Below are 27,981 nucleotides of genomic sequence, written 5' to 3'. Positions count from 1 at the left end.
AACGGCGCCTCCTACTGGTCGTCCTCGGGAATTAGCTCAAATTCCAGCTCGGAGCGCCCTCTGCAGGCCGGTGATCCGCCTTTCAGCTGCTGGCCCCATGTCCCTCCCTGGACCCTGGTGCCCCTTTTATGTGGGGTTCTGCCCCCTGGCAGTAACTCCTTCCTCTTTCTTAGGGGTTTCCCCTCCCTGGGAACCCCCCACCCTCTATCTCCACTTTGCCTCAGTGTCTTGGCAACTGCTCAGTCATTAGCTAGCCCCACTCCCTGGGGCAGACTGCAGTATTAGCCTCTCATCATCGGCAAAGGGGGTTGGACCCGCTGCCTTGGCCTACCCCTGGGTTGCACCCTGCAACCCCCAGTACCTCTTAGCCTTCTACTAGGCTGCAGCCTGGGGCTTTCCAGGCAGGAGCTCCCCAGCCCCACTGCCTTTCCCCAGCCCTGCTTTACTCTAGGTACCTTATCTCAGCTTCCAGCAGCCAGGCCCTTCTCTCTCTGAACACAGAGAGAGACTCTCTGGGCTCCTGGCTTCTCTGCCCTTATATAAGGGCCTGTTGCTCAGTTTGGGGCTTGGCCCCAGCTGCTGCCACTTCCCCAATCAGCCCAGCCTAAAAGGCTGCTTTCTCCAGCCCTTATCCAGGGGATATTTTAACCCCTTCCGGGCCGGAGCAGAGACCCACTCTGCTACAGGCTGGACAAAATGTCTTACAGTGCAGGCATGTCTACACTGCAACTGGAAGTGATCCTTGCAGTGCGGATAGACAGACTTGTGTTTGCAGAGCTCAGGCTAGTGCACTTAAAAATAGCTGTATGGAGGACACACTGTCTAGCAACCTACCTGGCCTGGGAGGCTCACTCCCAGTTGCTGTCTAGACATACTTTGAGAGACTTAAGGAGCACAATCAATTTAACTTCTCAAAAAGAAGATTTAGAACTTGCTTGATTAGTGTACAACAGGGGTGGGCAAACTTTTTGGCCTGAGGGTCACACTGGGGTTGCAAGTTACGGACGGCTGGGTAGGGAGGGCTGTGCTTCCTCAAACAGCCTGGCCTCCACCTCCTGTCTGGCCCCCACCCCCTCCCACTTCCCAATGCCCCCCTCAGAATCCCTGACCCATCCAACCCCCCCTGCTCCTTGTCCCCTAACTGCCCCCTCCCGGGACCCCCTGCACCTAACCACCCCAGGACCCCACCCCCATCCACCCCCCCTGCTCCCAGTCCCCTGACTGCTCTGACCCCTATCCACACCCCACCTCCCCCTGACAGGCCCCCCGGGGACTCCCATGCTTATCCAACACACACCCCCGTCCCCTGACTGCCCCCCGGGACCCTCCTTCTCTTATCCAACCGCTGGCCCCTTTACCATGCTGCTCAGAGCAGCATGTCTGGCAGCTGCGCCACCTAGCCAGAGCCAGACACGCTGCTGCTCTGCTTGGCAGGAGCATGCAACCCTGCCGCCTAGAGCACCGCCCGCACGGCGGTGTAACTGTGAGGGAAGTGGGACAGCAGAGGAGGGGCCAGGAGCTCAGGGGCCGGGCAGGACAGTCCCTCGCACTGGATGTGGCCCGCGGGCCATAGTTTGCCCACCTCTGATGTACAAGTATCTTCCTGTGGACAAAATACCAGACACTAAAGGGCTCTTTAATCTAGCACAGGAATCGGCAACCTTTGACATGCGGCCAGGACGATTTGTTTACTTGTTGCATCCGCAAGCTTAGGCGATTGCAGCTCCCACTGGCCGCGGTTTGCCGTCCCAGGCCAGTGGAGGCTGCAGGCCAAAGGTTGCTGATCTAGCAGAACAAGAATTAATGGCTGGAAGTTAAAAAACTGACAAATTCAAGTTAGAAATAAGGCTCCGATTTTTAACAGTGAAGGTGATTAACCATTGAAATAAACTACCCAGAGAAGTGTTTTCTCCATCTCTTTATCTTCAATCCTTATTCATAATGAGTTCCACAGATCCATGGCACTGAGTCTCTGCTATATGTAGCCAAGGAGACTTACTGAACGAGTCAGTCAATGCCAGGAGAGCAGTGGCTCCACCTCTGAGAAACTGCCAATTTTTCATCTGCTTCCTTAGCTGCAGGCAGGCAGACCAGCTCCTCCCTGCTTCAGAACAAATGCAAAGAAGAGAAAAGAGGTGGGAAGGAAGGCTTACATCTCCAGGCTTTCAGGGCCTGCCTTTATCAGCAGAGAGGATTCCTTTTCTCCTCATAGTTATTGGGACTCTCCATGCCTCCTGCTCACTCCTATAGATATGCTTCCCCTGCAGCATAGTGGAAAAGGCCAAGAAGAGAAGGAAAACCAGAAACTGTCCAGCACCTCCCTAGTGACTGAATGCCTTGGTGGAGATCTGTCTCTGTTCTGTGGAGACCCAGGCCCCTCTCAAGCTAAGGCAGGGTTTCCTGCCGCCATCCCTCCTTGACACAGAGAGCACCCAGGAAGCAGTGGTAACAAAATCACTTAGGCTGGCACAGGCAGCTGCCCCAGGCCCAGCATGAGTGGCAGCTCCCTTCCCTCCTTTGGGATAGCATAGTTTGAAGCAAAATATCAAAAGGCCTGTGAAGCTTCTCAAGCATGAAAACTGTCAGGGTGCATCAGGCCTACAACATAAACAAATATGAACTGTCCTCTGCTACCCCAACGGCCTCTGCAGTCTTTAACAGGCCATTCTAAAGTGGATAGACAGTGTTGCAAGTATTGTCCCCCTCAACCTGGGGAAGAAAAAAAATGGGGAAGGGAAATTGCGTGGCCTAAGGGCTTCTCCCTGTTGGTTCTATGTCTACCCCTTGCTGGGTGACCTCACCCACAGTCACATTCATAGACAGCAGCACCCACCTGATAAGGATTCTGGAGAGCTATGCTTTTATGACAGTAAGTTAAAACTGTCTCTGCAAATTCCCTGTCTCAGAATGGAAACAGGCTGTGTCCTCCACAAAGTTTCTTATGGCAGAAAAGACTTCTGAGGAATCTTATCAAAACATTTAACCTCTCAAGGGAAGTACCCACTGATGAGTTTCTGCTGCTTCTGGGATCAGTGATCTCCTATGTGGATATTCTTAGTGATCCTGTGCTTGCATGAGTTCCCTCTTCTCTTCTGCTCAGTGAAGGTATCTCTCCGCAGGAGATTTTCAGCCTATTCAGATGTTGGATGAGTCTGAGCAGATTCGAGTCAGGCTTCCCAAAAGGTGAACCAGTCAGGACAGTTATCACCACAGATGCAATCTGAAGGGATGGGGTGCTCAGACAGGGACGAAGATTGTTCAAGGGATCTGGTCCAAACAAGACAGCAAGCACAGTAAAACTGGAGAGAAGTCTGGGTAATTGGCTCTGGTCTCAAGCCTCTGTTCACAAGCCTTCCACATGTGCTGATCATGACAGACAACACCTGAGCCATGTCACATGCCAACAGTCCTAAGGGAACCTCACCTCCTGATGATTTGTGTAAAGAAGAATCTGGAGTCACTTTGCTTCCTTCATAACCAAAGGAAAATGATTGTAGTTCATTCAGCAGGGATAAGTTAGACAATTCAGTATGGGAACTATGCACAGAGGTGTTCCACTTTCTGCTAAAGGAATTTAGTCTCCCAGTGGTAGATCTGTTTGTGTCCCACCTGAATTACCAGTGATCAGTGCTCTTCTCTAGCCAGATGGCAAGATATGACTTCCTTCCCTTTCTTCTCATCACCAGAACTCTAGAGAAGATCAGCTGTGATAATTCTGGTAGTCCTAGTCTAGCCAATGAGGCCTTGGTTCTCTATCTCCTCAATGGGGCACAAAGACCTTCCATCTGTATTCCTTCCAGAAGGCAATCTAAAGATATGTCTACCTAGAAAACAAACACAAAAAAAACAGACCCTTGGTATTGAGTCTTGGCACCTGAGTGAACTGACTTGGACTTGTGCAGTGGTGCTAAAAATAGCAGTGTAGATGTTCTGGCTCTGAAACCTAGTTAGGGGTGAGGATCTCAGAGTCTGGCCTCCAGCCTGAGCCCTAACATCTACATTGCTATTTTTAGCCCCATAGCACGAGTCCAAATCAGTTGATCTGGGCTCTGAGACTTGCTGCCAGGATTCTGTTTTTATTTTTTAATTTTTTTTCTTTGTAATGTGCCCTAATATGCATAATTTGTTCCTTGTAATGAGAATCCAGGGTTTTGAATAGAGTCTTTTAAGCCAGAAAGGTTAGCCAGAAGAGGTAATATCCACACGTTTAATTTTCAGAAATAAATCTACTAACTCGGTGGATTTAAGGACCTGACTGAGGTTTACCCATTGGTACCAGGACAAGGGTTTCTCTGCTACCATGAATCCTTGAATTTTTTCAAGATGGACTTAAGCTGGGCCAACACTCAAAAGTCAAGTTACTGCTTTGTCTAGTGTCCTTAGCACAACAGACAAGTAGTGGATTTCATCTTGCCCAGAAGATGTATGCTTTTTTGAGGGGGGTGGGGGATGGAGAGACATCCCTTTTATGTTCTCCTAAAGTTCACAGAGTTCTTTCATGGGATCTTAACCGTATTCTCAGTGCCACTATAGGCCTTCCATCTGAACGGCTCATGAAGGTGTCTTATGATTTTTCTAACCATTAAACTGGTCTTTTTGTTAATAATCACATGAATTTGCAGAGTGTTTGAATTGGAAACTCTTCCTGGAACATCAGTAATGCAGCTTCCACAAAGATAGTGTCAGTTTTGAATACGACTTTGCCTTCATACCAAACATTAACTCCATGCTCTAGAGAGCACAGAATATTGTCCTTCCATCCTTCTACCCAGCTTCACTGCATCCCAAGGAGAAATTGTGACACACTTGAATATCTCACAGTATATATTCACGGCACAACTTGGTTTAGAAAGTCATATAATTTGTTCTTTATTATCTGTTTCCAAAGGGAACGAAGGCTTCAGAATCATCCATTTCCAGGCTGAGCTGTTGTATCTCAGAAGCATGAAAGTAAAAAAGCATAACTCAGTCTTCCAAAATCAGAGCTTGCCTTCTCAGAGAATTTGCAATTTCCTGGGCAGAAGAATCATATGCCTCACACAAGGTTTTAGAATAAAGTGATTAATTAAACAGTAATAAGTCCCCAGGACTGGAATGGATTCACTCAAGAGTTCTGAAGGAACTCAGATATGAAATTGCAGAACCGCTAACTGTGGTATTTAGCCTATTGCTTAAATCCAGATCTGCCCAAAGTGACTGGAGGATAGCTAATATGGTCCAGATTTAAAAAAAAGCAGACACTCCAGTGATGATTACAGACTGGTAAGCCTAACTTCAGTATGAGGCAAACCAATTGAAACTACAGAAAAGAATAGCTTTATCAGACACATAGATGAACACAACATGTTGGGGAAGAGTCAATACAGCTTTTGTAAAGGAAATCATGCCTCACCAGTCTCTTAGAATGCTTTGAGAGAGTCAATAAGCATGTGGGCAGTGGTGATCCACTGTACTTGGACTTTCAGAAAATCTTTGACAAGGTCTCTCACCAACAGCTCTTAAGCAAATTAAGGTATTAGTGGTCAAGAGGGAAGTTCCTCTCGTGGATCAGTAACTGTGGTTAATAGATAGGAAACAAAGGGTAGGAATAAATGATCAGTTTTCAAACTGGTGAGGTATATAGCAGGATCCCCCAACAGTCTGTACTGGGATCAGTGCTGTTCAACATATTCATAAATGATCTGGAAAAAGAAGTAAACAGCAAGGTGGCAACATTTGCAGATGATAAAAAATTATTCCAGATAGTTAAATCCAGAACTCTGCAAAGGGTTATAAAGGGATCTCACAAAACTGGGTAGCTGGGCAAGAAAATGGCAGGTAAAATTCAGTGTTGATAAATACAAAGTTAATGCACATTGGAAAACATAATCCCAACTATACATACACATTGATGGAGTCTAAATTAGCTGTTACCACTCAAGAAAGTGATCTTGGAGTCATTGTGGCTAGTTCTCTGGAAACATCTGCTCCATGTGCTGCACCATTCAAAAAAAAGCTGACAAAAAACATTAGGAAGCGTTAGGAAAGGGATAGATAATAAGTAAAGCTACAATTTTATCATGGATATTTTTAGTAAAAGTCATGGATAGGTAACAGGCAATGAAAAAAATTCACAGAAGCCATGACCTGTCTCTGACTTTTACTAAAAACATCCCTGATAAAATGAGGAGGGAGGAGTGTCCAGCACCCTGCCCTGTGACTTCCACAACTTCTGTGACATACTCGTAGCCTTAATAAGACAGAAAATATCATAATGCCACTATATAAATCCATGGTGTGCCTTCACCTTGAATACTGCGTGCAGTTCTGGTCACCCCTTCTCAAAAAAGATATGTTAGAATTGGAAAAAGTACAGGGGAAGACAACAAAAATGATTGAGGAGAGATTAAAAAGACTGGGACTAGTCCTTTTAGAAAATATATAACGGGGGAAGTATGACAGAGGTCAATAAGCAGAGCCATCCCTTGAGTACGGCAAATCGAGGCGACTGCTTCGGTCTCCACGCTTTGGGGGGCATTGTGGGCCGGTGCAGTTGGCTGGTGCGGTCGGTGCCAGAAGTGACACATTTGTCACTTCCGCCCCTGGCCTTTCTGTGTGGTATGCTTTAGTCAGACAAAATTTAGTGGGTTTTCTCAAGAGTAATGGTGAAATTCTGTGACCTATTATGATATAAGAGATCAGGCTACATGATGTAATGGCCCCTTCTGGCCTTAAACCATAAGAATCTATCTATATGGGGACATATTTCTGATAGTAGAGGGCTCTTTAATCTAGCAGATTAAGGCATCATAAAATCCAGTTGCTGAGATCTGAAGTGAAACAAACTGAGACTAGAAATAAAGAACAGATCTTTAACAGTGAGGGGAATTAACCACTGGAACAACATACCACGGGATGTGGTGAATTATTTATCATTTGAAGTCTTTAAAGTCAAGACTGGTTACCTTTCTAGAAGACATGCTACAGTTAAAACAGAAATTGTGGACTTGATGCAGAAATTGTTATAGGTTTTTCGGCCTCTGTTTTCAAGGGAGCCAGAGTGGATGGTCATAATGGTCCTTTCTGGTTTAAAATCTGGGTCAAATGCATTCACAGTTGACCTTTCTCTGCTGTGAAACATCATATATACTTCGATTTCTAGTTTGTATTTTAATTACAGTGTTGTATACACTTCGAATAGTTGGAGTGATTAGTCTACATAATCCTGTCTTCAGTTTTTCATTAACATTATTTGACATTTTCATAATGCTGTTCCTTCATGTTCCGAAGTAAATTTAAAATACCAAACAAAAACAACCTCCATCTATCCACCGCCACTTCCCCCAAAACTATAGCATACAATATTAAGACTATTATATACTCAATTAAAAAAATCCGAGATGAAAGCATTTGACTAAACAAGTCTGGAAAAAGTAAGCTTTCAGTTCAGATCTAACAGTTCCAAGATTGCTCATGATGCTCTACAGGAGAGCCTTTATTGCTCATTGAAGAAATACTGAAATTTTAGAAAGCCATCAGGAATGGAGAGGACAGTTTCATTAGCTTTTACCGTCCAAGTAAAAGCAGAGTCCTCTTTGTTAAGATGTATGTCAGGAAGTAGACAAATTACATTGCATATGTACTGATGTCTTATTAAAGTTATGAAAAATCCTCGGGAAAATCATAAAACAAACAATATTAGACTTGTAGAAGAGCTGTGTATAAGTGGCTGGCTGAAGATGAATTTTGTTTAAATTTGAAAGCAGAGCTGGTTGTAATAGGAATTTGATTTTGGATACAGTTATAGCTGGAGAGGTTCTTGGAATAACTTTGTATCAATGGATTGCAACATGAATGGTGCAGTGAATTTCTGATGCAACTGAACATGCAATTACCATTAGTAAAACAATGATGCAAAAGACCTGTTTCTGCTAGTTAATAGGAATTGCACTTGTAGTATTGCAGGATGTTTGATCTATTCTCTGTGAATCAAACCACAAATTAAATTTATTAATTAAAAACGGGATTAGAGAAAATATTGGAGAACTGAATCACTATATACACTGAGTGAGGGGTGTTTTCTCAAATATAAAATTCTTCTAAACCACTTAATCTTTTGAAAACATTTTTCTTAATTGCTCTACAATGTTATAGAGATTCCTCTGTACAATTTCATAGAAGTATATTGATTAGTTAACGTAAAATTGTTGTCTTGAACTGCATGGCATTGTTGTGATCTAGGAGTTTCTGAATTGGTCAAACAGGATGAGAATCAGCATTCAGAGTGTAAAAGAACAGTATTAACAATTAGCATTTTAAGAGCTCATTAATGTAATGTAGAAATACATTTTTATAAAAAGTTTAGGAATGGTTATTTAGTTTTAAATTTGACTGTAAATTTACATATAATGCCAACACTTAGTCTTATAAAGTCCTGTAATACTCTAATACATTTTTCTCATGGCATAAATGTATTCTATTGCAAACTGATTGTGGGCAGCACATTAATACTGAACAGGTGTATCTAAGAAGCCTTTATTCATAAAATATTTTGACAGTGGATCAACATTGATCATAAATTTTAAGTGAGAATGCTAGTTGCTGTTTACTTTATATTTTTTATGGAAGAATAAATTGAGTTTTCAAATTTCTGAGGCTACAGTCTAAGCAATGTAATATTCACAAGAACAAAACATCAGTCTGCCATTTTGTAAATTATACAGAAATTCTCTGCTTCCCCCCTCCTTTAAATTGTTCATTTACTCTCAATCAGTTTTTTGGAGGTTCAATGTATCTTTTAACTGAAATATTGCAGTTCAGTTGTACTGTTTTTAAAATGTCTGATTTCATAATAAATTATAAGGTCAATTTACTATCTACTTCTTGTTGCTTGGTTCTAGCTGGAAGGTCACAATGAGCCAGTGGTTCTGCAAGTGTTTGTGGGTAATGACTCTGGTCGAGTGAAGCCACATGGGTTCTACCAGGCCTGCAGAGTAACTGGGCGAAACACTACTCCCTGCAAAGAGGTGGACATAGAGGGTACTACAGTTATAGAGGTTGGCCTTGACCCTAGCAACAACATGACGCTTGCGTAAGTAATTCTTTTTGGATTGCACTGTTTTTCTGGGATGAAACAGTAAGACAGAGGTTCTCAAATGGTTTCTCAAACCCCCTTAGGGGGTTGCAAGGTTATTACGCAGGGGTTGCAAGCTATCAGCCTCCAACCCCAAACCAAGCTTTGCCTCTAGCATTTATAATAGTGTTTAATATACATCAAAAACACGTTTATTTATAAGAGAGATTGCACTCTGGGGCTTACTGTGTGAAAGGGGTCACCAGTATAGAAGTTTGAGAACCACTGCAGTAAGAGGGTTTTTTGCTTCAGGGATCAAGTTTGAAGGTGTAATTTGATGTTATCAGAGGGGTATTAGTCTGTATCCACAAAAACAAGAAGTCCGGTGGCACCTTAAAGACTGAGAGATTTATTTGGGCATAAATCTGAAGAAGTGGATTTTTGACCCATGAAAGTTTATAACCAAATAAATCTGTTAGTCTTTAAGGTGCCACCGGACTCCTCATTATTTTTGTTAATTTGATGCTGTTATCTTAAATAAGAGAGTGGGGTTTTTTTACGTATGTACGGCAGGGAGTAAGATTATAAAGACTACAAATAGGATGTCCTGTATGTAGTCTGACATAATTAAAACTTTATGGAAATTGCTTTTTTATTTATTCACTGAATAGCTTGCTTTCAGAATTTGTGAAAACAAACTGAGTAGACAGATTAATTTTTGTAAGCAAGTCACCTTCAAAATACCGTTTTTTAACTTAATGTTCCCCTTCATTAGCTTGCTTCCAGAGGTTCTTTTTGGATTTGTTCGTCAAACTGTTTTAAAAGCAGTTAAAATATGAATACCTTGACACAGAGGGAATACTAGTGAGACTAATATCGTAAGGAAAATGGGTGAGCTTAGGGTAGGTTTTAAGGCAAAGTGTTTATTTTACCCAGTGTTCACTTTGTGACACGTCTTTTTTTAATGTTTTTTCTATCTTTAGTTTTTATGTTAGTGTTTCACTTTCTTTGTTTAGTATTTGTAACATTGTGTAAGTACTTGCAGGACATGAAGATTTGTCAGTGGATTTAGATGTTGTGCAGTTGTTCTTTCAACTTTTTTTGTTTTGAGGGGCAAAGAAAAAGAGAGGGATGCCCTCTGTTAGTGTTTTTAGAGCTTATTGAAGAACTGAGTCCAGCAGGTTTTGGATTTGTCCGTAGTGGGAAGTGCAGAAAGAGTCTTTTAGCACTCCCCCAGCCCAGTTTGTGCTGTTCCTGTCCTATCCATCTGATAGATAATGGCCAAGTTAAAGGACTGTGAAACTGGCAATGAATCAGGCATTTATGACAAAGTACAACTATCATCTTGGTTATAAAATGGTCACTTTTCAGAAACATTTAAACAATCCTTTGTTGCCACCATTCAGGAGAGTCTAGAGCTCTCGAAATGCATGATTTGGACTCTTTGATGCTTAAGGTTCAGCTGTCCATTCTGTGTTTAGTGACTAAACACTATGCCTAGCTTTGTAATTTAGGATTTTATCCTAAAGTTGAACCAGTGATCTGGATATCTGATGTGCAGGCCCTAATTAATACAAAACGAATAAAAAGAAAAGTAGGATTAGCATCTGTTCTTTGAGCTCAGTGATATCAGCCTGAAAGTCTTGGGCCTCTTTAGAGGCTACTGAAAGTTAAATTCCAATCTCCCTCAATTGGAAAGGTCAAATGACCATCTATGACACTGATTTACCATGTTTTGTCACTAGGGAATTGGAGGAAAGGTGAAAGATAACCTCCATGTTCTCCCATTCCAGGGACTTGGCTCATATTATTGTTAAAACAGGAAGTATTTTCTGGTAGACCTAAAAATTGTAAAACCTGTTCTCACCAGGCAAAGAGGAATGTGTTTCTTATTCCTGATATTTCTTTATTACAACAGAGACTTTAAGAATAGGAAGTGATTAGAGACAGTTGTCCCAATTTGTACTTAAGAAAACTTAAGGGATGATTTAAGAGGATCAGTTTCCAAATTGTTGTTGTCAGTGCCACCTCCCTCTGCTTCTTTAAATGTATTGGAAATATCATTAGATTTATTTATTTATTATTTTGCCCCTTTTTATGCCAACTGGAATTTTTTCATGACAGCCCCATGAGATAATACAAAATGCCATGCACACCTCTGGAGACATGGTCTGCAGCTGTATCCTTATCTGACTGGTTACTAAGAGCTGTGTCTACATATAATATGGGGCCTACAGTTACTGTCAATCTCTGTCCTTCTATTCCAAAATTTGGCTCATTACAAAGATGATGATCAGCTGTTTTGTGATATTAGTTTTTCTTGGCCATTGTCTTTCTGTTTTCAGTAAAGATATTTTTCCGGTGTTATGTCTCATTCTGACTTTTTCTCCATATGATAGCTTGAGCATTTCTCAAACCACTTTACTGTCTATAAAACTATTCGCTACAATTATTACTGTTCAGTGATTATCTCCTTGCAAAAACTCCATTCAGTAATCTGACTTTCTTTCTCTTCAGTAGAAGAGCAAGCTTTCAATGTTAAGGGAGTTGGTTTATTCCGCCCCAACAGTCCCCACTTTTCAAAGCAATCTTAGTAATAGGTATGCTAAACTAAGTATTTGGCCATAAGAGAAGCCTTCACATCCATGTTCTTTGTCCGTAGAAGATATCTAACAATTGTATCTGCATCTTAGAAAAAAGACCTTATATTCTCTTTGAGTAGTGTCCCTATGGGTGCTCCACTGTAGGTATATTTGCACCCCTGAACCTCTAGTCTGAGATTTTAGATAGCAGTGGCTGTTCAGCCCACGTGTGCGTTCTTCCTCCCTTGTGGTCTGCCTCAAGGCTATATAGTGCTGCATGGACGAACCGCCTTTGTCCTCAAATGGAATGAGCAGTAGTCTCTTCCTTCTTGATAGCATTTAGTATAAATAGTAGCTATGTTTGGAGTTTTTGGTTTCCTTTTAGTAGTTAGAGCAGTGGTCCCCAACCTTTTTCGTCTGGCGGGCACCAGACGAAGGACCGCGGTGGCGATCGAGCATCCGCCGAAACGCCGCCGAATTTCAGCGGCGACGCCTCTGGATGACGCCGCTTGTCGGCAGCAAGTGACATCATCCAGAGGCGTCGCCGCCAAAATGCCGCCAAATTTCGGCGGATGCTCAACCACCAGCCAGGACACGGGCGCATTTTGGCGCCCGTGGGCGCCGTGTTGGGGACCCCTGAGTTTCTGTTTTTCTGTTCTAAGGAAAGAGAACTTTTTTCTTTTAAATTTTTCCCACGTTTTTTGTGGGCAATCACGTGCTTGGATCCCCCACCTTCACGAGGTGCCTCTCCTGCAATGGGGCAATTCTAGTAATGAACAGGCATTCTCGTTGTGTCTGGTGTCCTGGAGAGGCACTTATTCTGCGGAAGTTCACAGAGATGAGGTGACGTCTCATAAGAACCAGGAGCTCAAGTTAAAGCTTCTCTTCATGGAGGGTTCACTCCAACCACCAGCTGACCCCAGTCCTGAAACCTCTCCAAGACAGAGATCATCCCCAGAGCCTTGATCCTGCAGAGGGATAGAATTGCAGAAAAAGTCAGCTTATTCTCCCCTGCAAAGCCACTAGAAAAAGGGCTCTGAGCCCTTAAACCTAGTTGTTGGCCAGCCAGAGGGGATCCCCAGTGTGTTCGCCCACCTCAGTCAATATCACTGACTCCCCGGTACTGCCTAAGGACCTCATGGGCCAAAGCTTGGAAGCAGTGGCCCCGCCTCCCAGAGATAAAGACAGAGATTGTACCACCTCTAAAAGATAAGCACTGACAAAACCATCTTCGGCCCTGAGTGTGTCAAAGCAACCCTTACTGGAGCATTCCTCACATAAACAACATTCGGTATCGACAAGTCAGCACTGGCACTCCTTGATGGTACCAAGTGTATCAATGATACTACAGGAGTTCAATTTCTTGGGAGACCTTGTGGTTATGGAATAACTGGAATCCCCACTACTTGGTACCAGGGTCCAAGCACATCTAGGTATCACCACAAGCACTGGGCCATTTACCCTCAGAACCCCAGTCAGAACCACCCTTTGCCAGCAAGGAGTCAGGCAGTGACCAGGATGATTATCTTTCTCTGGCCTCACAGCATGGCCCACCATTACAACAGAGGAACTTCCCCAGTCGCACCCTCATTCCGACCCTCAAGCCTGGTACTGTCTGTCATCTGTGGGGACCACCATGACCACCCATGCCCTCCTCCTCCTCAGTGCCTGTGTTGGGATCCGTGGGCAGTGTACAGATCCCACACTTTACAAGCATCATGTGTCTCTCAGAGAGAGTCCACCAGATGGTTCCCCTATGGCTTCAGTGTCCAAAGCCGCGGAACCTGAGAGAGCAACTTTTGAGGGGCAGAAAGCCAAGCTCAAAGCAAAGACTATCCCACCAGCAAACATCTCCTCCTCCTCCTCATCAAATAAAGCTGTGATGCCCCTTCCTCCATTGCTGGCAGATGACTTAGACTCTTTCCAGACCTTACTAGCAGATGAGTTTCAGATTCCCTTACAGAAGGTGACAGACTCACACCACAAGCTGGTGAATATTCTCCACATTTCCTCCTCCTCTTCCTCCTCCAGAATTGCCCTCTCAATTAACGATGTGCTTCTGGAACCAGCCAAATTCATCTGGCAGCCGCCAGCCATCATTGCACTGATGTGTAAAAGAGTCTACAAGAATTATGTTCTCTCCCCTACCCCCCCCCCCAAAAGGAGGCAGACCTCACTTCCTTTTTACTCACCTTCAACCTGACTCTATAGTAATGGATGTGGTTAACACACGGGGAAAGCAACATCGTGCCAAGTCAACCCCATATAATAGAGATTGGAAGAGGCTAGACTTTTGGGAGGAAGGCACAGTCGTCAGCAACATTACAATTCAGCGTCTTGAACTACTAATCTGTAATGGCTATGTTTAACTATGTAAATTATGGGAAACTCAACACGTTTATTGATCACTTGCCAGAGGAGCAAAAAGAACAATTTCAGGCCATTGTCAAGGAGGGGCAGTTAATAGCCAGAACAGCACTACAGATAGCAGTGAATGCTGCAAACACAGTGACATGCTCAATCTTGATGGCAGAGGTAATGAGGCGGGCATCCTGGTTACACCTTTCGGGATTGCCCAAGGAAGTACAAATGACAGTCGAGAACCTGCTGTTTGAAGGTCCCAGACTCTTCATTGGTAAGACTGACCCATGATTCCACACATTAAAGGATTCCAGAGCCACGCTACGCTCCCTGGGAATCAACACTACCTAGACAGACGAGAAAATAGGGCTTACAACCACCTCACAGATCCCGGACACCTTAGTTCCCACCATCACAGCGGTATTAGAAGCTGCAACATAAGAGATCCAGGATGCAAAAGCGGAAGCCATAAGCTTCCTGATCCTCTATCTCTCAACCCTTGTCTTCTAAGCATCAGTTTTGATGCTTTGGTCAGGGCCCTGAACAATCATTCCTTGCAACAACGGCAACTGCGATCTATAGACCTACCACATCCCTTTGGAAGTCACTTGACCCTCTTCTGTAGGAGCTGGGAGAATATCACCTCGGACAAATGAGTCTTGGAGTTTATTTTGAAGGGTTACACCTTCCACTTCACATCCCTCCCTGACTCCCACCCTCATTCCCCATCCCTCTTCAGGGACCCTTTGATGAGAGTCTACTCCATCAGGAAGTATATCTGATGTGCATTGGGGCCGTAGAACTAGTCTCCACTCTCCTCACAGGCTAGGGATTTTACTCCTGATTATTTCCTGATCCCCAAGGCAAAGGGAGACTGGAGACCCATACTAGGTCTAAGGGTGCTAAACAGATATGTGAAGGTGCAAAAGTTCAAGATGGTCACACGAGCAGCCGTTATTCCAACTCTGGAGCAAGAAGATTAGTTTTCACCCTCGACCTACAAGATACCTACTTCCACATTTCAATCTGACAGTCTCACAGAAAATTCCTTTAATTTACATTTGGGCAGAACCATTATCAGTACAGAGTGCTCCCATTTAGCACTCAGGATATTCTCCAAGGTCCTCTCCTTCGTAGACGTGCACCTGCCAACATTGAGTGTTGTAATCTACCCATGCATGGATGACTGCTCAGGGCTTCTTCATTCAAAGACACCTTGTGGGCCACCCAGACGACTGTGCACACATTTGCGCAACAGAGCCTACAGCTCAACACACAGAATTCAATCTTGACCTCAGTACAGAGCCTGGAGTTTATTGGGGCCGAACTCAGCGTAGCACAAGCAAGAGTTTTTTCCTCCCACTTCACAGATTTACCACCCTCATGAGTCTCATAGAGCAGTCCAAGCCAGCCCACAAACATCAACCAGGAATTGCCTGCAGCTTCTCAGACACATCACAGCATGCACATTCATGACTCCACACTCCCTGTTGTTCACGAGGTGTCTGCAGATGTGGTTCAATCTCTCTACTCTCCGAACAAGGCCAGACTAAGCAAGCCACTATCAATGCCCTCAAATGTCAAACACTCCCATGACTGATGGAAAGAGCCATTCAATGTCCAAGCATCTCTGTTCATACAGCTCCCACCAACACAGATTTGAACAACAAACCCCTTTCTAATAAGCCAGGAAGCCCTCCTAAATGACCGCAAGGTCTAAGGCAAGCGGTCTCCCATGGAAGCAGTTCTCCATATCAATCTTTTGAAATTAAGAGCCATCAGAAACACCTGTGCACATTTTCTTCGATTCATCAGAACCACACAAAGGTAATGATGGGCAATATAACCTGCATGTCAGAACTAAGGTCTTTCATAACTACTGCAGTCTCTTCCGTGTAATGAAAAGTGAGGGGGTTATTCCATGTCTAAGGAATGCCTTTCTAAATAGCTGGTGAAATGTCATGCATAGTGCTGCTGGCCCACATCTGATATTGTGTAGGGCCCTTTTTACTAAGGGCACACATGCATCTACCACTTATTATTTATTTGTATTATTCTAGCAGCTAGGGGCCATAGTCATGGACCAGGACCCCTTTGTGTTAGGCATTGCCCATTTGCTTGCACCAGATTCCAGTAGCCATAAGTCAACCATGTGAGTACGTGAAGTTTCTTCATGCTTTCAGCCAAGGCATTACTGTCTTGGCAAAGAAGCTTAGAGTGGAGGTAGAATTTTGGTAAATTAGCCCTTCATATCCCTAGTTTGCATTACTCCCTCAGAACTAGCTTTTCAGTCTCCAAGGGCTGGTCTGCACTACGAGGGGAAATCGATCTTAGATACACAACTTCAGCTACGTGAATAACGTAGCTGAAGTCGAATATCTAAGATCAGATTACTAACCCGTCCTCACCGCGTGGGATCGATGTCCGCGGCTCCCCCTGTCGATTCCGCAACTCCTTTGGGGTTGGTGGAGTTCCGGAATCGATATAAGCGCGCTCGGGGATCGATATATCGCGTCTAGATAAGATGTGATATATCAATCCCCGAGCAATCGATTTTTAACCCGCCGATACGGCAGGTAGTCTAGACGTAGCCCAAGAGTGGCAGAGTGGGGATCTGCAGAGGCAAATTGAGTGGCTGGCAGAGTTAATATGGAGTAAATTGAAGTTCTCTAGGTTTGCAGTCTTCATAGTTTCTCACTACTTTTTCCCTTGCTTCTTCATCTCCTGGACAAAGCAGGCAGGGATGAGAAGAGGATAGGGTGATATAACTCACTTAGAGATGCATTTTCAGTGCCCTGTCATGTGTTAAGGCACATGAACTGCTTTGGATTCTAACTGCATTTAAAAATTCTGACTCTGTTGCACAGTAAACAAATCTGAATGGATATATTGAGGTGGTAAACCTACCGAACTCCAGGTTTTGGTAAGTTTTATAGTTGCAGTTTTGGAAGCCCTACTGGATTACTAACGCTAATGTTGTGTGTTGCTAGTGTTGATTGTGTAGGAATACTGAAGTTGAGAAATGCAGACGTTGAAGCTCGAATAGGGATCGCTGGTTCCAAGAAAAAAAGCACCCGTGCCAGATTGGTGTTTCGTGTAAACATCACTCAGAAAGATGGCTCAACTTTAACGCTCCAGACACCCTCCTCTCCAATTTTATGCAGTAAGTAGCAAAGTGAAAATTGGAATCGGAGGAAGCTGGGTTTTAATTTGATTTAAATCACTGTGACTCACTGTGTTGCCTCAGGGCAAGTCATCTATAAACCTCTGTGTGCTTCATTTAATCCAGCTATAATACTCTGTGTTAAGAAACAAAACAAAAAAATCCATCAATACAAAAATCTTGTTAAACCTAGAGTTGAAATTTCCTTGGAACATTGTCAGGTTTGGTTTTTTAATCCTTTTTAGGTCATAATTTCCTGATTTGTAATTAAGCCACATGCTGGTTTTGAAAGTTTGAAATATTTTTGACCGCATTGCCTTGAGCTGATCACAAAATGAAGTAACCTTTTCAGCTACAGGCTGTTAACATCGTTGTTATATTGTAAATGTAGTTGTCACTGCCCAACTTTCAGGAGTAGAAGTGGGTAAACAGCTTTGTAGAGTTATAGCAGTTCATCAGGTCAGAAGTTAGTTCAGTTCTGATTAAGACAATGGAAAATTAATTTTTTTTACCACTGAATGTTAGAATGTTCCATTTGGCATTGAAAACGTGTGTGGGCTGAATATTTGTATTAAACTGAACAGTATGGGAAACAAAACCATAGGTTGCAGCAGAAGATTAGAGGCTCTTACTCCATGTGGCGTCAGTCCCAGAGATGTCAGTACTAGAATGGTGAGATGACTTTTATTCTCAGTTCCTTGTGCAACCTCTCCCTCCTGGGAGCCACCACCTGTGGGGCTAGCAAGAGGATTGGGGGAGCTGCTTCTCTTCCTGCCAGCGGGAAAGGGGCCTTGAGACCATGGAGAGTAAGAGCATCCACAAGTTTTTGCATTTTTCTTTTTGTTTCATCCTCTCTCCACAACTTTTTATTGTGTTTTGGAGGTCTGAGATCCTAAATACCTAAGGTCTCTTAAATGGGAAATAAACTGAATGTTGTATGAAAACAAAAGTTTGCCTTAACTATAAAAAATGTAGAGGGAGAAAGGAGAAAGATTTGATTGTTACATTAATGCAAATATATTAACTATTTAAAGACTACCACTACCTAGCTGTATGCAAATTTAGTTACATACATATAATTTAATTAACTTTTATATACTTCTCTGTAGTTTTATAAGCAAGTGCATCAAAATAATTGGTCAAATATGCCATGGAAAAAACAAACTCAATACAAAGAACATTTCCTTGTTTTTGGCATGAAGTCTGTAACCTTATTTTTTTTCCTTTTCCTCTCCCCTTTCCCTTTAACAGAAGCATTACTATTAATCGTTAGCCTTCTAAATAGCACTAATGAAAATACAAGATGAATAATGGCATATCAATTATACTGAGTTACTTTTTGCTTATAAACCTATTCTTCTGGAATGTTAACAATGTGACTTGTTTGCAGTGTACCTTTTGCTGCACTTGTATATACTTTCATTTCTTATAAAGCTTAAAAATGTTCTTGTTTAATTGTATAGGGCTGTGTAGCTGGAAACTGCTGGTATATCTGTGAGAGTGCCAGCAGTGTCCTTGGCACTGTAGAAGGCACACAAGTAGGCACATTCACTACCCTGAGGAGTTCAGAATCTAAATAGTTTTGATGTTTAATACGAAGCATAAATCAATTAAAACTTTTCTAAACACTGTTTTTGCCTTGATTTAGTCAATAGATATTTAATGATTACCTAGCAAACCAATTTAGCCCTTGTAGAAAAGGTCCTTTTTAAAAGGTCAAAAGTAAAATGATTCAGAGTGGTCACAGTCCAGTTCCTTGAATATAATTAATATGTAGAAGACTAATATGAACCCTCAAAATAGGCCTCAATCTGCAGCCTTATGCCACCAAGGTCTTAAACTGTGAGTAGAAAAGGTGGTAGGAAATCTATTAGGAAGTGGAATTTCATATGTATTATAAAAAAAAATAGAGTTTTACAGTCAAAGTGCTATTTTAAAGTTTGCTATTGACATGTGGGATCCTAGAGAAGGGAAGGCATTGCTTTTATATGCTGTTCTCCAAAATGTTAGTAAAATACTTTGAAAATAAATATAAATTATTGTACTATTTTATCAGTTGACACTCCATTTTTTATTTAATGAGGGTACAATCTTATCTGATGAGTTGTCTGAGAATCATAGAAATAAATCACAGCAAGGACAAAATTTAATACATACATTAAGATATATTGCCATTGGCTTCTGATTCACAAAGAATTGAGGGCCTGTGTAATTGTAATTCATTGGTGAGTGTGTTCTGATTCACAGAGGATATGAGTTGTTGCAGCCCTTGGCTACAGAGCTTTAGCAGCTAACACTTTTAGCTCTGGAGGTCATCTGTTCAATCCCCAGTGTGTCAGCTAAGAGAGTAGCAATAATGTAATAAAAGTAAAGGTACTGTGGGAATGGTTTTATTGAAATCTGTTATGGTTTCAGTTTCACAGAACTGAGTACGCTTTGTTGTCATAAAAAAAAAAAAAGACTTTTTACAGACTTGAACATGCTATTTTGTCTCTGAGTTGTGCCTATAGGTGTTTAGATTTGCTTGTGGATCTGCTTCCATATGGAGAAGACACAAAGCAAAACAATATTGTTTGATTACTCCTCTGTAGTTCAGGCAATGCAAAAACTTTTTGCTGCTCCTAAACCAAAAATAGATGATCAGCTTCAGCAGTAGTTTTGCTTTATGTCCAAGTGAATAACATGCTTATATATTAGTGGATCATTAGATAACTGTTACTACCTTAAAGGGACATTAACAACTTGAAAATAATATTTTTGTGTGGAGAAAGTTGTACTCACTTTACTGTAATACTTAAGGCTCCTATAGTTGACTAGAATAGTACAATTGTTTTCCAGTTGGTTTACTTTGTGCATTTGGAGGCACATTTTGTATAATCAGATGAAATGCTTCCATATATGATCAGATAGTTACTCAGTTTTTCTCTTGCTAAAGGGATGCTGATAAGCAGAAAGCGCCTTACAAAAGTTGTTAATGTTTGTTTGTTTTTAAATCAGACCATACTGGAATTTTAAACCGAAAGTGGAATTTTAAAAAATTAGTCAATTAAAAATAAGTTGATGCTGTCTCTTTTACTGTAAAACTAATGGTTTGCATTGATTGCACTCGTGAAACCTGAACTTAATTTCTGCAGTTAGTTCAGTTTGTACCATTCCTTGCAATCTCCTTCACACAGAGGGCACTGAAAATGATTGGGGGCTGAGGCACATGATTTATTAGCAGAGGCTGAGGGAGCTGGACTTATTTAGTTTCTGAAAGAGAAGAATGAGGGGGGATTTGATAGCAGCCTTCAACTACCTGAAGGGGGGGGTTCCAAAGAGAATGGAGCTTGTCTGTTCCCAGTGGTGGCAGATGACAGAACAAGGAGCAATGGTCTCAAGTTGCAGTGGGGGAGGTCTAGGTTGGATATTAGGAAACACTATTTCACTAGGAGGGTGGTGAAGCACTGGAATGGGTTCCTAGGGAGGTGGCGGAATCTCCATCCTTAGGGGTTTTTAAAGCCTGGCTTAACAAATGGGATGGTTTAGTTGGTGTTGGTCCTGCTTTGAGCAGGGGGTTGGACTAGATGACCTCTTGAGGTCTCTTTCATCCCTAATCTTCTATGATTTCCTCTTTATGAGAAAAGGGATGTGCATAATTTGTTAATGATTTTGGGGTACATATCACCCAAATGGACAATTTACAGGTCATTCATGTGTAATGAAATATTGGAAACAAATAGTTCCTAAGTTTCATGCTAACTTCTGTTATCTGTTGTGTAAGTACAGGCAGGGGTTTTGTAATGATTTTGATCTTTGCTTGAAATTATGTAAAGGGAAATACCTATTAGTGTTCCTTTCCTATTGTAGCGCAACCAGCTGGCGTGCCAGAGATCCTCAAGAAAAGTCTGCACAGCTGTTCAGTAAAGGGGGAAGAGGAAGTCTTTCTGATTGGCAAGAACTTTCTTAAGGGAACAAAAGTGATCTTCCAAGAGAATATTTCTGGTCAGTGTGAAAAATACAGGGGCTTGGACCAAGCAAAGGAGGACATGTTTGGGTTTAAAATCCTACTACTTGGTTTTGTTCCACTTCTTAAGAGCTAATGAAGGAGCAAATACTATAGCAACTCTATTGAGGACACCTAAATAATATTTTAGTTTTGTATAAATGTGCAATAAAAATTGTTTGTTTTTGTTTTGTTTTGTTTATTTATTTATTTTATTTTACTTTAAATCAGATGAAAACTCTTGGAAAGCAGAAGCTGAAATAGACATGGAATTATTTCATCAGGTACTTACTCATACATTGTATACAAATATCTGAAAATGTTCCCTGCGTCATCACTCAAAAAAAAAGCTTGATTCTTAACTTTGTTCTATTGTCTTGGCCAGTAGAGACCAGGAAGGCTTGCTCTTCATACATAAAATGCAAAGAATATAATTAAGGAAATTGTATCTAGTATGATTTCACATACTATATACTGGAAGCATAATAGTTTTGTGGTAATTGTTAATGTTAAGAAAGATATTCTACTCTAAAGTTCCATTTTTCAGTTAGCACTACAAGTAAAGAATAATACTTAGCTAACTTTGTTTTTCCTTATTTTTCTCTCAATGTGTTTATCACATGCATAGTCTAAAATTTTACATACTTATTTTACTTACTACTTGATTTTTTTGGTCCATTCAGGCTTCCAACCTTAATATTCCCTTAACATAGATTTTTGCACTTAATGGAGTAATAATTTCTTAACACAGAAAACATCTGTCTGTCAAAACTGAGTATCTGGTTGTACTTTTGCCAACTCACAAGTACTAAGGCAGATAGTCAATTTTAAGATTGAAAAACAGCATAAAAAAGGTACAGAAACATGTTTAACTTAGCTGCCCTCCTTAGTAAGGGAAAATACTAAGCCCCAGAGAGAGAGAGAGCATGAAGGCGAAGCTCTATGATATAGAGAATCTCTTCTTTGGTGGGAGTCCCTCTCCACCTCAACTAGTGTGTTTATATTTAAAAAAAAAATCTCATTGGGATTGTTGCTTTCCAAGGATATTTCTACGAGACTTTCCATACCCCTTTCCCAAGGATGAGAGATTCCTCAGTTGGTTCCCATCCTACTAGTCTTTTTAAAATCTATTTCCATTCTGTAAGACTGGACTACCTATGGCTCTAGGTGTGTTCAGTTTTACAATAAAGCACTCAGCCCTACACACACTCTTGAATTAAAACTCTAGATAATACCCCTTCCACCAGAAGGACCTAGGAGAGGTAACTTTGTAATGTGATCCTGAAATTCATTGACTCTGGAATTAGCTGCTCTTGTTGGATTGCCAGAGTTGAGAACCTTTTGCTGAAGGTGCCCTGTTACCACTGCCCTTTAGATTAAATTTGCGGGCCAGCAGATTGAGCGCTATAGCAAACCAGAAGTGCTGTGGCATTTCATAAGAAGATAAATGTTCTGAGGTAACATGACCCAACCCATCGAGAATAAATGAAGAAGCTACTATACAAGAACCTAACTAAAGGCTCAATGAGGCAAATCACTGAGGGTGGTTTGCAGAAGACCCCACTGTGTGATGTGTAAACCCACTTAGAATGCAGTGTTGTCTTATTAAAACTTGGCTGTAGGGGATTTCTAAACTGGTTTTAGCTGGAAAGAATATTATTTAATATCCCTAGCAATCTAAAGAAATGTTATGGAATGATGTCTTTTACATCAGTTTGTTTAAAACTTCAAAAACAGAATTTAAAGTGCAGTTCTAGTCTGAAAATTGACAGTAAAAATAGCATTGTGAACCTGCATGTTATTTCTCTTATTGCATCCAGGTCAGGCTTATGGTATGTTATAAGGAAAAATAAAAGTTCCATTCACAAAATTATGCCCTTAGTGACACTAAAGCAACCCCATTGTTGTTAGTGGGTTTGCATAAATGTAACTTGGTTTTGTAATTGGGCACTTAGATACCACCATCATGGCTGTGTGGTATAAAACACTAAATAGAATGGGAACTTAGTAAACATGAAAATGTGTAATGAATCAAATTCTGCTCTTGCTGGCTGTGCAAGGTTAACAGGAATAACCTGCACAGCTCGTAGAACAGGTTGTCTGTGGTAACACACAAATAATAGGTTTCTTGTATTTTCTGCTTATGTGAGTAAAATGGTGCTACTTGCTATACTCTCTTCTCAGAGTGGAACTTCACAGTTAAGCCAGTGAAGGAGACTCCTTACGTAGTAGTTGGTGAAAGGTTCTAGTACATATAACACAGTTAAAGGAAGGATCTAAAATTTTGCCAGCGACTTTCACCTGGGAAGTTACTGTGTTATCAGTGGGGGAAAAGCATTCTATCTTCTCTCTGCTCTTTATGTCTGGCTGAATTTTTTCTTGTTTAGTTACACTTTCCCCAGTAACTGACTTAATCTTTGCATACAGTTAGGGGGCTTGTAAGCTGAAATAATATTGCAAACAGTGCTGACTGGAGCTGGTCATTTTTTTCTGTTGGTAAATTGCCCACAAACACAGTTTTTACCCATTTCTTATTTCAAATGGTTGGACAGATAGTTTGGGAACAACTGTTGGCCTGTGCATTGTTCATGATTGCTTCTGCTGATGTTTATTTGCTACTCACACTGTGTGATTAATCCACATCACCTGATGCTTCATTTCTCTGACTGGATGACCTATGTATTTAACAGCAGTACTTTTTCTGTTCATGAACTGCACCTCTACCTCGATATAAAGTGACCTGATATAACACGAATTCGGATATAATGTGGTAAAGCAGTGCTCGGGGAGGCAGGGCTGCACACTCCGGTGGATCAAAGCAAGTTCGATATAACGCAGTTTTACCTATAACGCAGTAAGATTTTTTGGCTCCTGAGGACAGCGTTATATCGGGGTAGAGGTGTATTTGCAAACAGGTTGGGTTGTGTGATGGGTTGGGTCACAGAAATCTCCTTTGGGACTGCCACCTGATGTGCTTAGACTACCTCTGAGCACATTTTCCCTGGCAGCTTGGGACTTCAGTGCCCTGCCTGGTTGTGCCAGACATGCTAGCCTGCTACAAACACAGACCCAGGCCTGAACCACGTCCCCCAAAAGCTGCAGGCTTAACTGAAAACAGCTTAAGAAGTGCTCCTGTCTCCAGCACTCAGATACCCAACTCCAATGGGGTCCAAACCCCAAATAAATGCCTTTTACCCTGTATAAACCGTATACAGGGTAAACTCATAAATTGTTCACGTTCTGTAACGCTGATAGAGAGAGATGCACAGCTGTTCTCCACCACCCCGGTATTAATTAATAAGTAAAAAGTGATTTTATTAAATACAAAAAGTAGAATTTAAGAGGTTCCAAGTAATAATAGACAGAACAAAGTGAATTACCAAGCAAAATAAAATAAAACGTACAAGTCTAAGCCTAATACAGTAAGAAAGTGAGTATAGATAAAATCTCACCCTCAGAGATGTTTCAGTAAGCGTCTGTCACAGACTGGATGCCTTCCTAGTCTGGACCCAATCCTTTTCCCTGATATAGTCCTTGTTCCAGCTCAGGTGGTAGATAGGGGATTTCTCATGACTGCAGCCCCCTTTGTTCTGTTCCACCCCCTTATATATCTTTTGCACAAGGCAGGAAACCTTTGTCCCTCTCTGGGTTCCCACCCCTCCTCCTTAATGGAAAAGCACCTGGTTAAAGATGGATTCCAGTTCAGGTGACATGATCACATGTCATTGTGAGACCCCCAAGCCTTCCTGACTCACAGGAAGGCTTACAAGTAAACAGAGCCATCTACACGCAATTGTTCTGGTTAATGAGAGCCATCAAGATTCCAAACCACCATTAATGGCCCACACTTTCCTTAATTACAATAGGACAGTGGTCCCCAACCTTTTTGTGACCAGTAGCACATTCGTGTTTTCAGAAGAGTGTGGCGGGCGCCAACAATTTTTTGAGGCTTATTTTGTATTTGTACATTAAGTAATACGAAAAACATCATATTTAATATTACATAATATATGAATCAAGAGAGAAGCTGAAGAGAAGCCCTGAGGACAGAGAACACTGGAGCCCGCAGCACTCTGTCCCCAGCAGACGCAGGGCCACAGCTTCTCTCCCCTGCTGGGCAGTAGGCGGGCACATATAAATGTGTTGGGGACAACTGCAATAGGACCTCAGAGTTATATTTGATATTCCTAGTTTCAAATATAAGAATGATGCATTCATACAAATAGGATGAACACACTCAGTAGATTATAAACTTTGTGTAATGAAACCTTACAAGAGACTTTTTGCACAAAGCATATTCCAGTTACATTATATTCACACTCATTAACATGTTTTCATAAAATCATATAGAGTGCAACGTTACAGGATGTTTACACATTTATTTGTTGTCTGTAATTGTTTGAATCTTTTGTGTGAATTAAAAGATCTTTTCCAAATGGCTGCAAAAGCACATCTGGTGTGAATACTCCAGCAAATATTTATTTGTGACACTTTTGCTTTGTGTGAACATTCTTGCAAATACTCATTCAAATATCCTTGAAGAAAAAGAATTTCAAATACTGGGAAACTGAATTGGGAGGTTTTATTTACAAGGACTTTTTTGCTGGATTCACATAATATGTTATCTTTAAAGGGTAGGCGATAGAAATGACTGAAATCTTCCACGCAAAAATTACCATAAAACTCTTGTAATGCTGCAGAATAAAAGGGACTACTAGAGAGAAGTACAAATGAATTCTGCAGCCCTTTGACTCTTCTGCCCCTTGCCTGGTTTCTCAAAGTGGATGTCCTTTTATCTTTTTCATTTCTTCTGTGTTTACATAACTTGCCAGTACCTATGAAATGGTAAATATCTTGAATTCAGGAGATGTACTGGACTCTTGTACTCAGGTTCTCTTTGCCTGAGTTGCCAGAACCTGAACCTCTCTCATTGAGTACAGAGGCCATGATTCAACAAAGTACTTAAACGTGTACTTAATTCTTTCCCACTTCAGTGGGATTTAAGCACAGCTTTTAAAGTTAAGCACATGCTTAAGTGCTGTGCTGAATCAGGGCCAGAGTTCAAAGATATGTATATGTCTTTCCCACTCTTCCCTCCCTCCCGCCCACCCCATTTACACCATATGTTACATGTAAGCATTGTATAGGCAGAACATTCCAGTGTCCTTTTCAGCTCCACATGGTTGTCCATTTCTTTTAACAGAAGCACAGCTTCACCGCCTTTCCCCCCTGCACTTCTTACAGGTTTTCTTTTACTAGAATGTATTTGCTAGTGTTTGTGCTAGTCCATTTTTTGCTTTGATTTGGCTTGCTTTGGATGGATAATAGTTACCTTTTAAATTGCAATTAAAATAATGAAGAAATCTTTCTAATATGAACTCTCTCTCCTTGCAATACAGAATCATCTTATTGTGAAGGTGCCACCATACCATGACCAGAAAATAACCTCATCTGTTTCTGTGGGGATATATGTGGTGACTAATGCTGGAAGATCACATGATGTGCAGTCATTTACATACACTCCAGATACATGTACGTAAAGTGAAGAAATGAGGGGAGGGAATGGACAAAATGGCCTGCAAGATCTTTTCTGATTTTAATTTTTGAATATTGAAGCAGAGAGAAAGGGGCTAACAAGGGTAACAGCTATGTGAAGTTGGGTAATAGGCTTTTAAATATACATGTTCAGCAATAATATACCATTACAATGACATTTCTTCTTTGATAAAGTGGTCCATATAGGTGCTTAAACAGCTTTCTGAAATTTCAAGGCATTTTAGGAAGAATGTTTTGAGTCACTAACATGACAGTTTTTTACTGGCCAAAGCACTTTGAAAGGCTCCTGTTTCTTCCCTCAGCTGAGGACTCTTCTGTGCCCCAGGCCCTAATATAGGGAGACACAATAACAGTCATGATTGCAATAAAGATGGTGGTGTGTGCTGTCGAGTACTGGGAGAGCCACGCTTAGGGATCTGGTGAAGGGAAATAGTTAACTTTAGGGCTCAGCTGTCTACACGCTGGATCTTGAGTCCTAAAATTAATCTCTGAACAGGAGGCTAAGCACAGAATGAAGTCAAACTGCAATTGTATTAGTTGTGAAAATGCCTGCAAAGGATGAGGAGACACTACACGCGACAGACAGGTAACCATAGAGGGAAAGGGACTTGAGGAAGAATTAGGGAGCAAATGTTTCCTCACTACTCAAAAATAAAATAAAATCTAAGGCTTCTGTTTTCTTGTAGACTGTGCAATATTTAACCAACTATCAAAATGTTTTACTTCAGTCCCAGTAAACTTTGATCATGGCAGGTTATCAACATTTCTCTACCTACGTGTTATATCGACATCAGAAATGTTAATATTCTGGGAGCTCCTCTTGTTAGCAAAATCTGCTCCCTCAAGTAATGAGGTCTGAAGGGTTAACTTACATGCCATAACAAGGATGGAGCAAGGGAATCCCAGCCAGATACAGGCTGCTGCTTTCACATAGTAGTATCAATTTCAGGTTTATATAAGTTCAAAAAAGGAAGAACCCAAGCTGCAGGGTAAGTGAAGGTACAGGTGTTTGCCGTGGAAGATATAGCAAAATAAATAGCACCAACCATTCTGTGTAGAAAGACCGAAGGGTGCAAGTCATACAGATATATTCTGTTTTTGATGCCACACTCTCTAATACGGTAACCAGCTTGCTTGTTCAATGTAGAAATGAAAATGAAACTTAGAAGTACATCGCTAATTCTTTTTATTTTTAACTCTGAAAACTATTTACTATCTTAGCCTGGGAATTTATTTTACATGACTGATGTCCCATAATTCACTAATATGACCTATACATTGT

The 27,981-nt window shown here is 41.5% G+C and overlaps 1 protein-coding gene across 9 annotated transcripts in view; it reads left to right on the top strand.

Annotated features, from left to right (window-relative positions):
* NFAT5 (nuclear factor of activated T cells 5) overlaps window positions 1-27,981 on the top strand; it is a 164,101-nt gene that overhangs the window by 93,466 nt on the left and 42,654 nt on the right. For all 9 annotated transcript variants that reach the window (XM_050922232.1, XM_050922233.1, XM_050922227.1 and 6 more), the window contains 5 exons: window positions 8,880-9,070; window positions 16,986-17,158; window positions 21,008-21,142; window positions 21,375-21,427; window positions 26,543-26,675. In XM_050922232.1, coding sequence (XP_050778189.1) covers window positions 8,880-9,070; window positions 16,986-17,158; window positions 21,008-21,142; window positions 21,375-21,427; window positions 26,543-26,675 — 685 coding nt within the window. The remainder of the gene's footprint in view (window positions 1-8,879; window positions 9,071-16,985; window positions 17,159-21,007; window positions 21,143-21,374; window positions 21,428-26,542; window positions 26,676-27,981) is intronic.

The sequence above is a fragment of the Gopherus flavomarginatus genome, chromosome 14, assembly GCF_025201925.1.
Source record: "Gopherus flavomarginatus isolate rGopFla2 chromosome 14, rGopFla2.mat.asm, whole genome shotgun sequence".
NCBI lineage: Eukaryota > Metazoa > Chordata > Testudines > Testudinidae > Gopherus > Gopherus flavomarginatus.
This window is presented reverse-complemented; position numbering and strand designations above follow the sequence as displayed.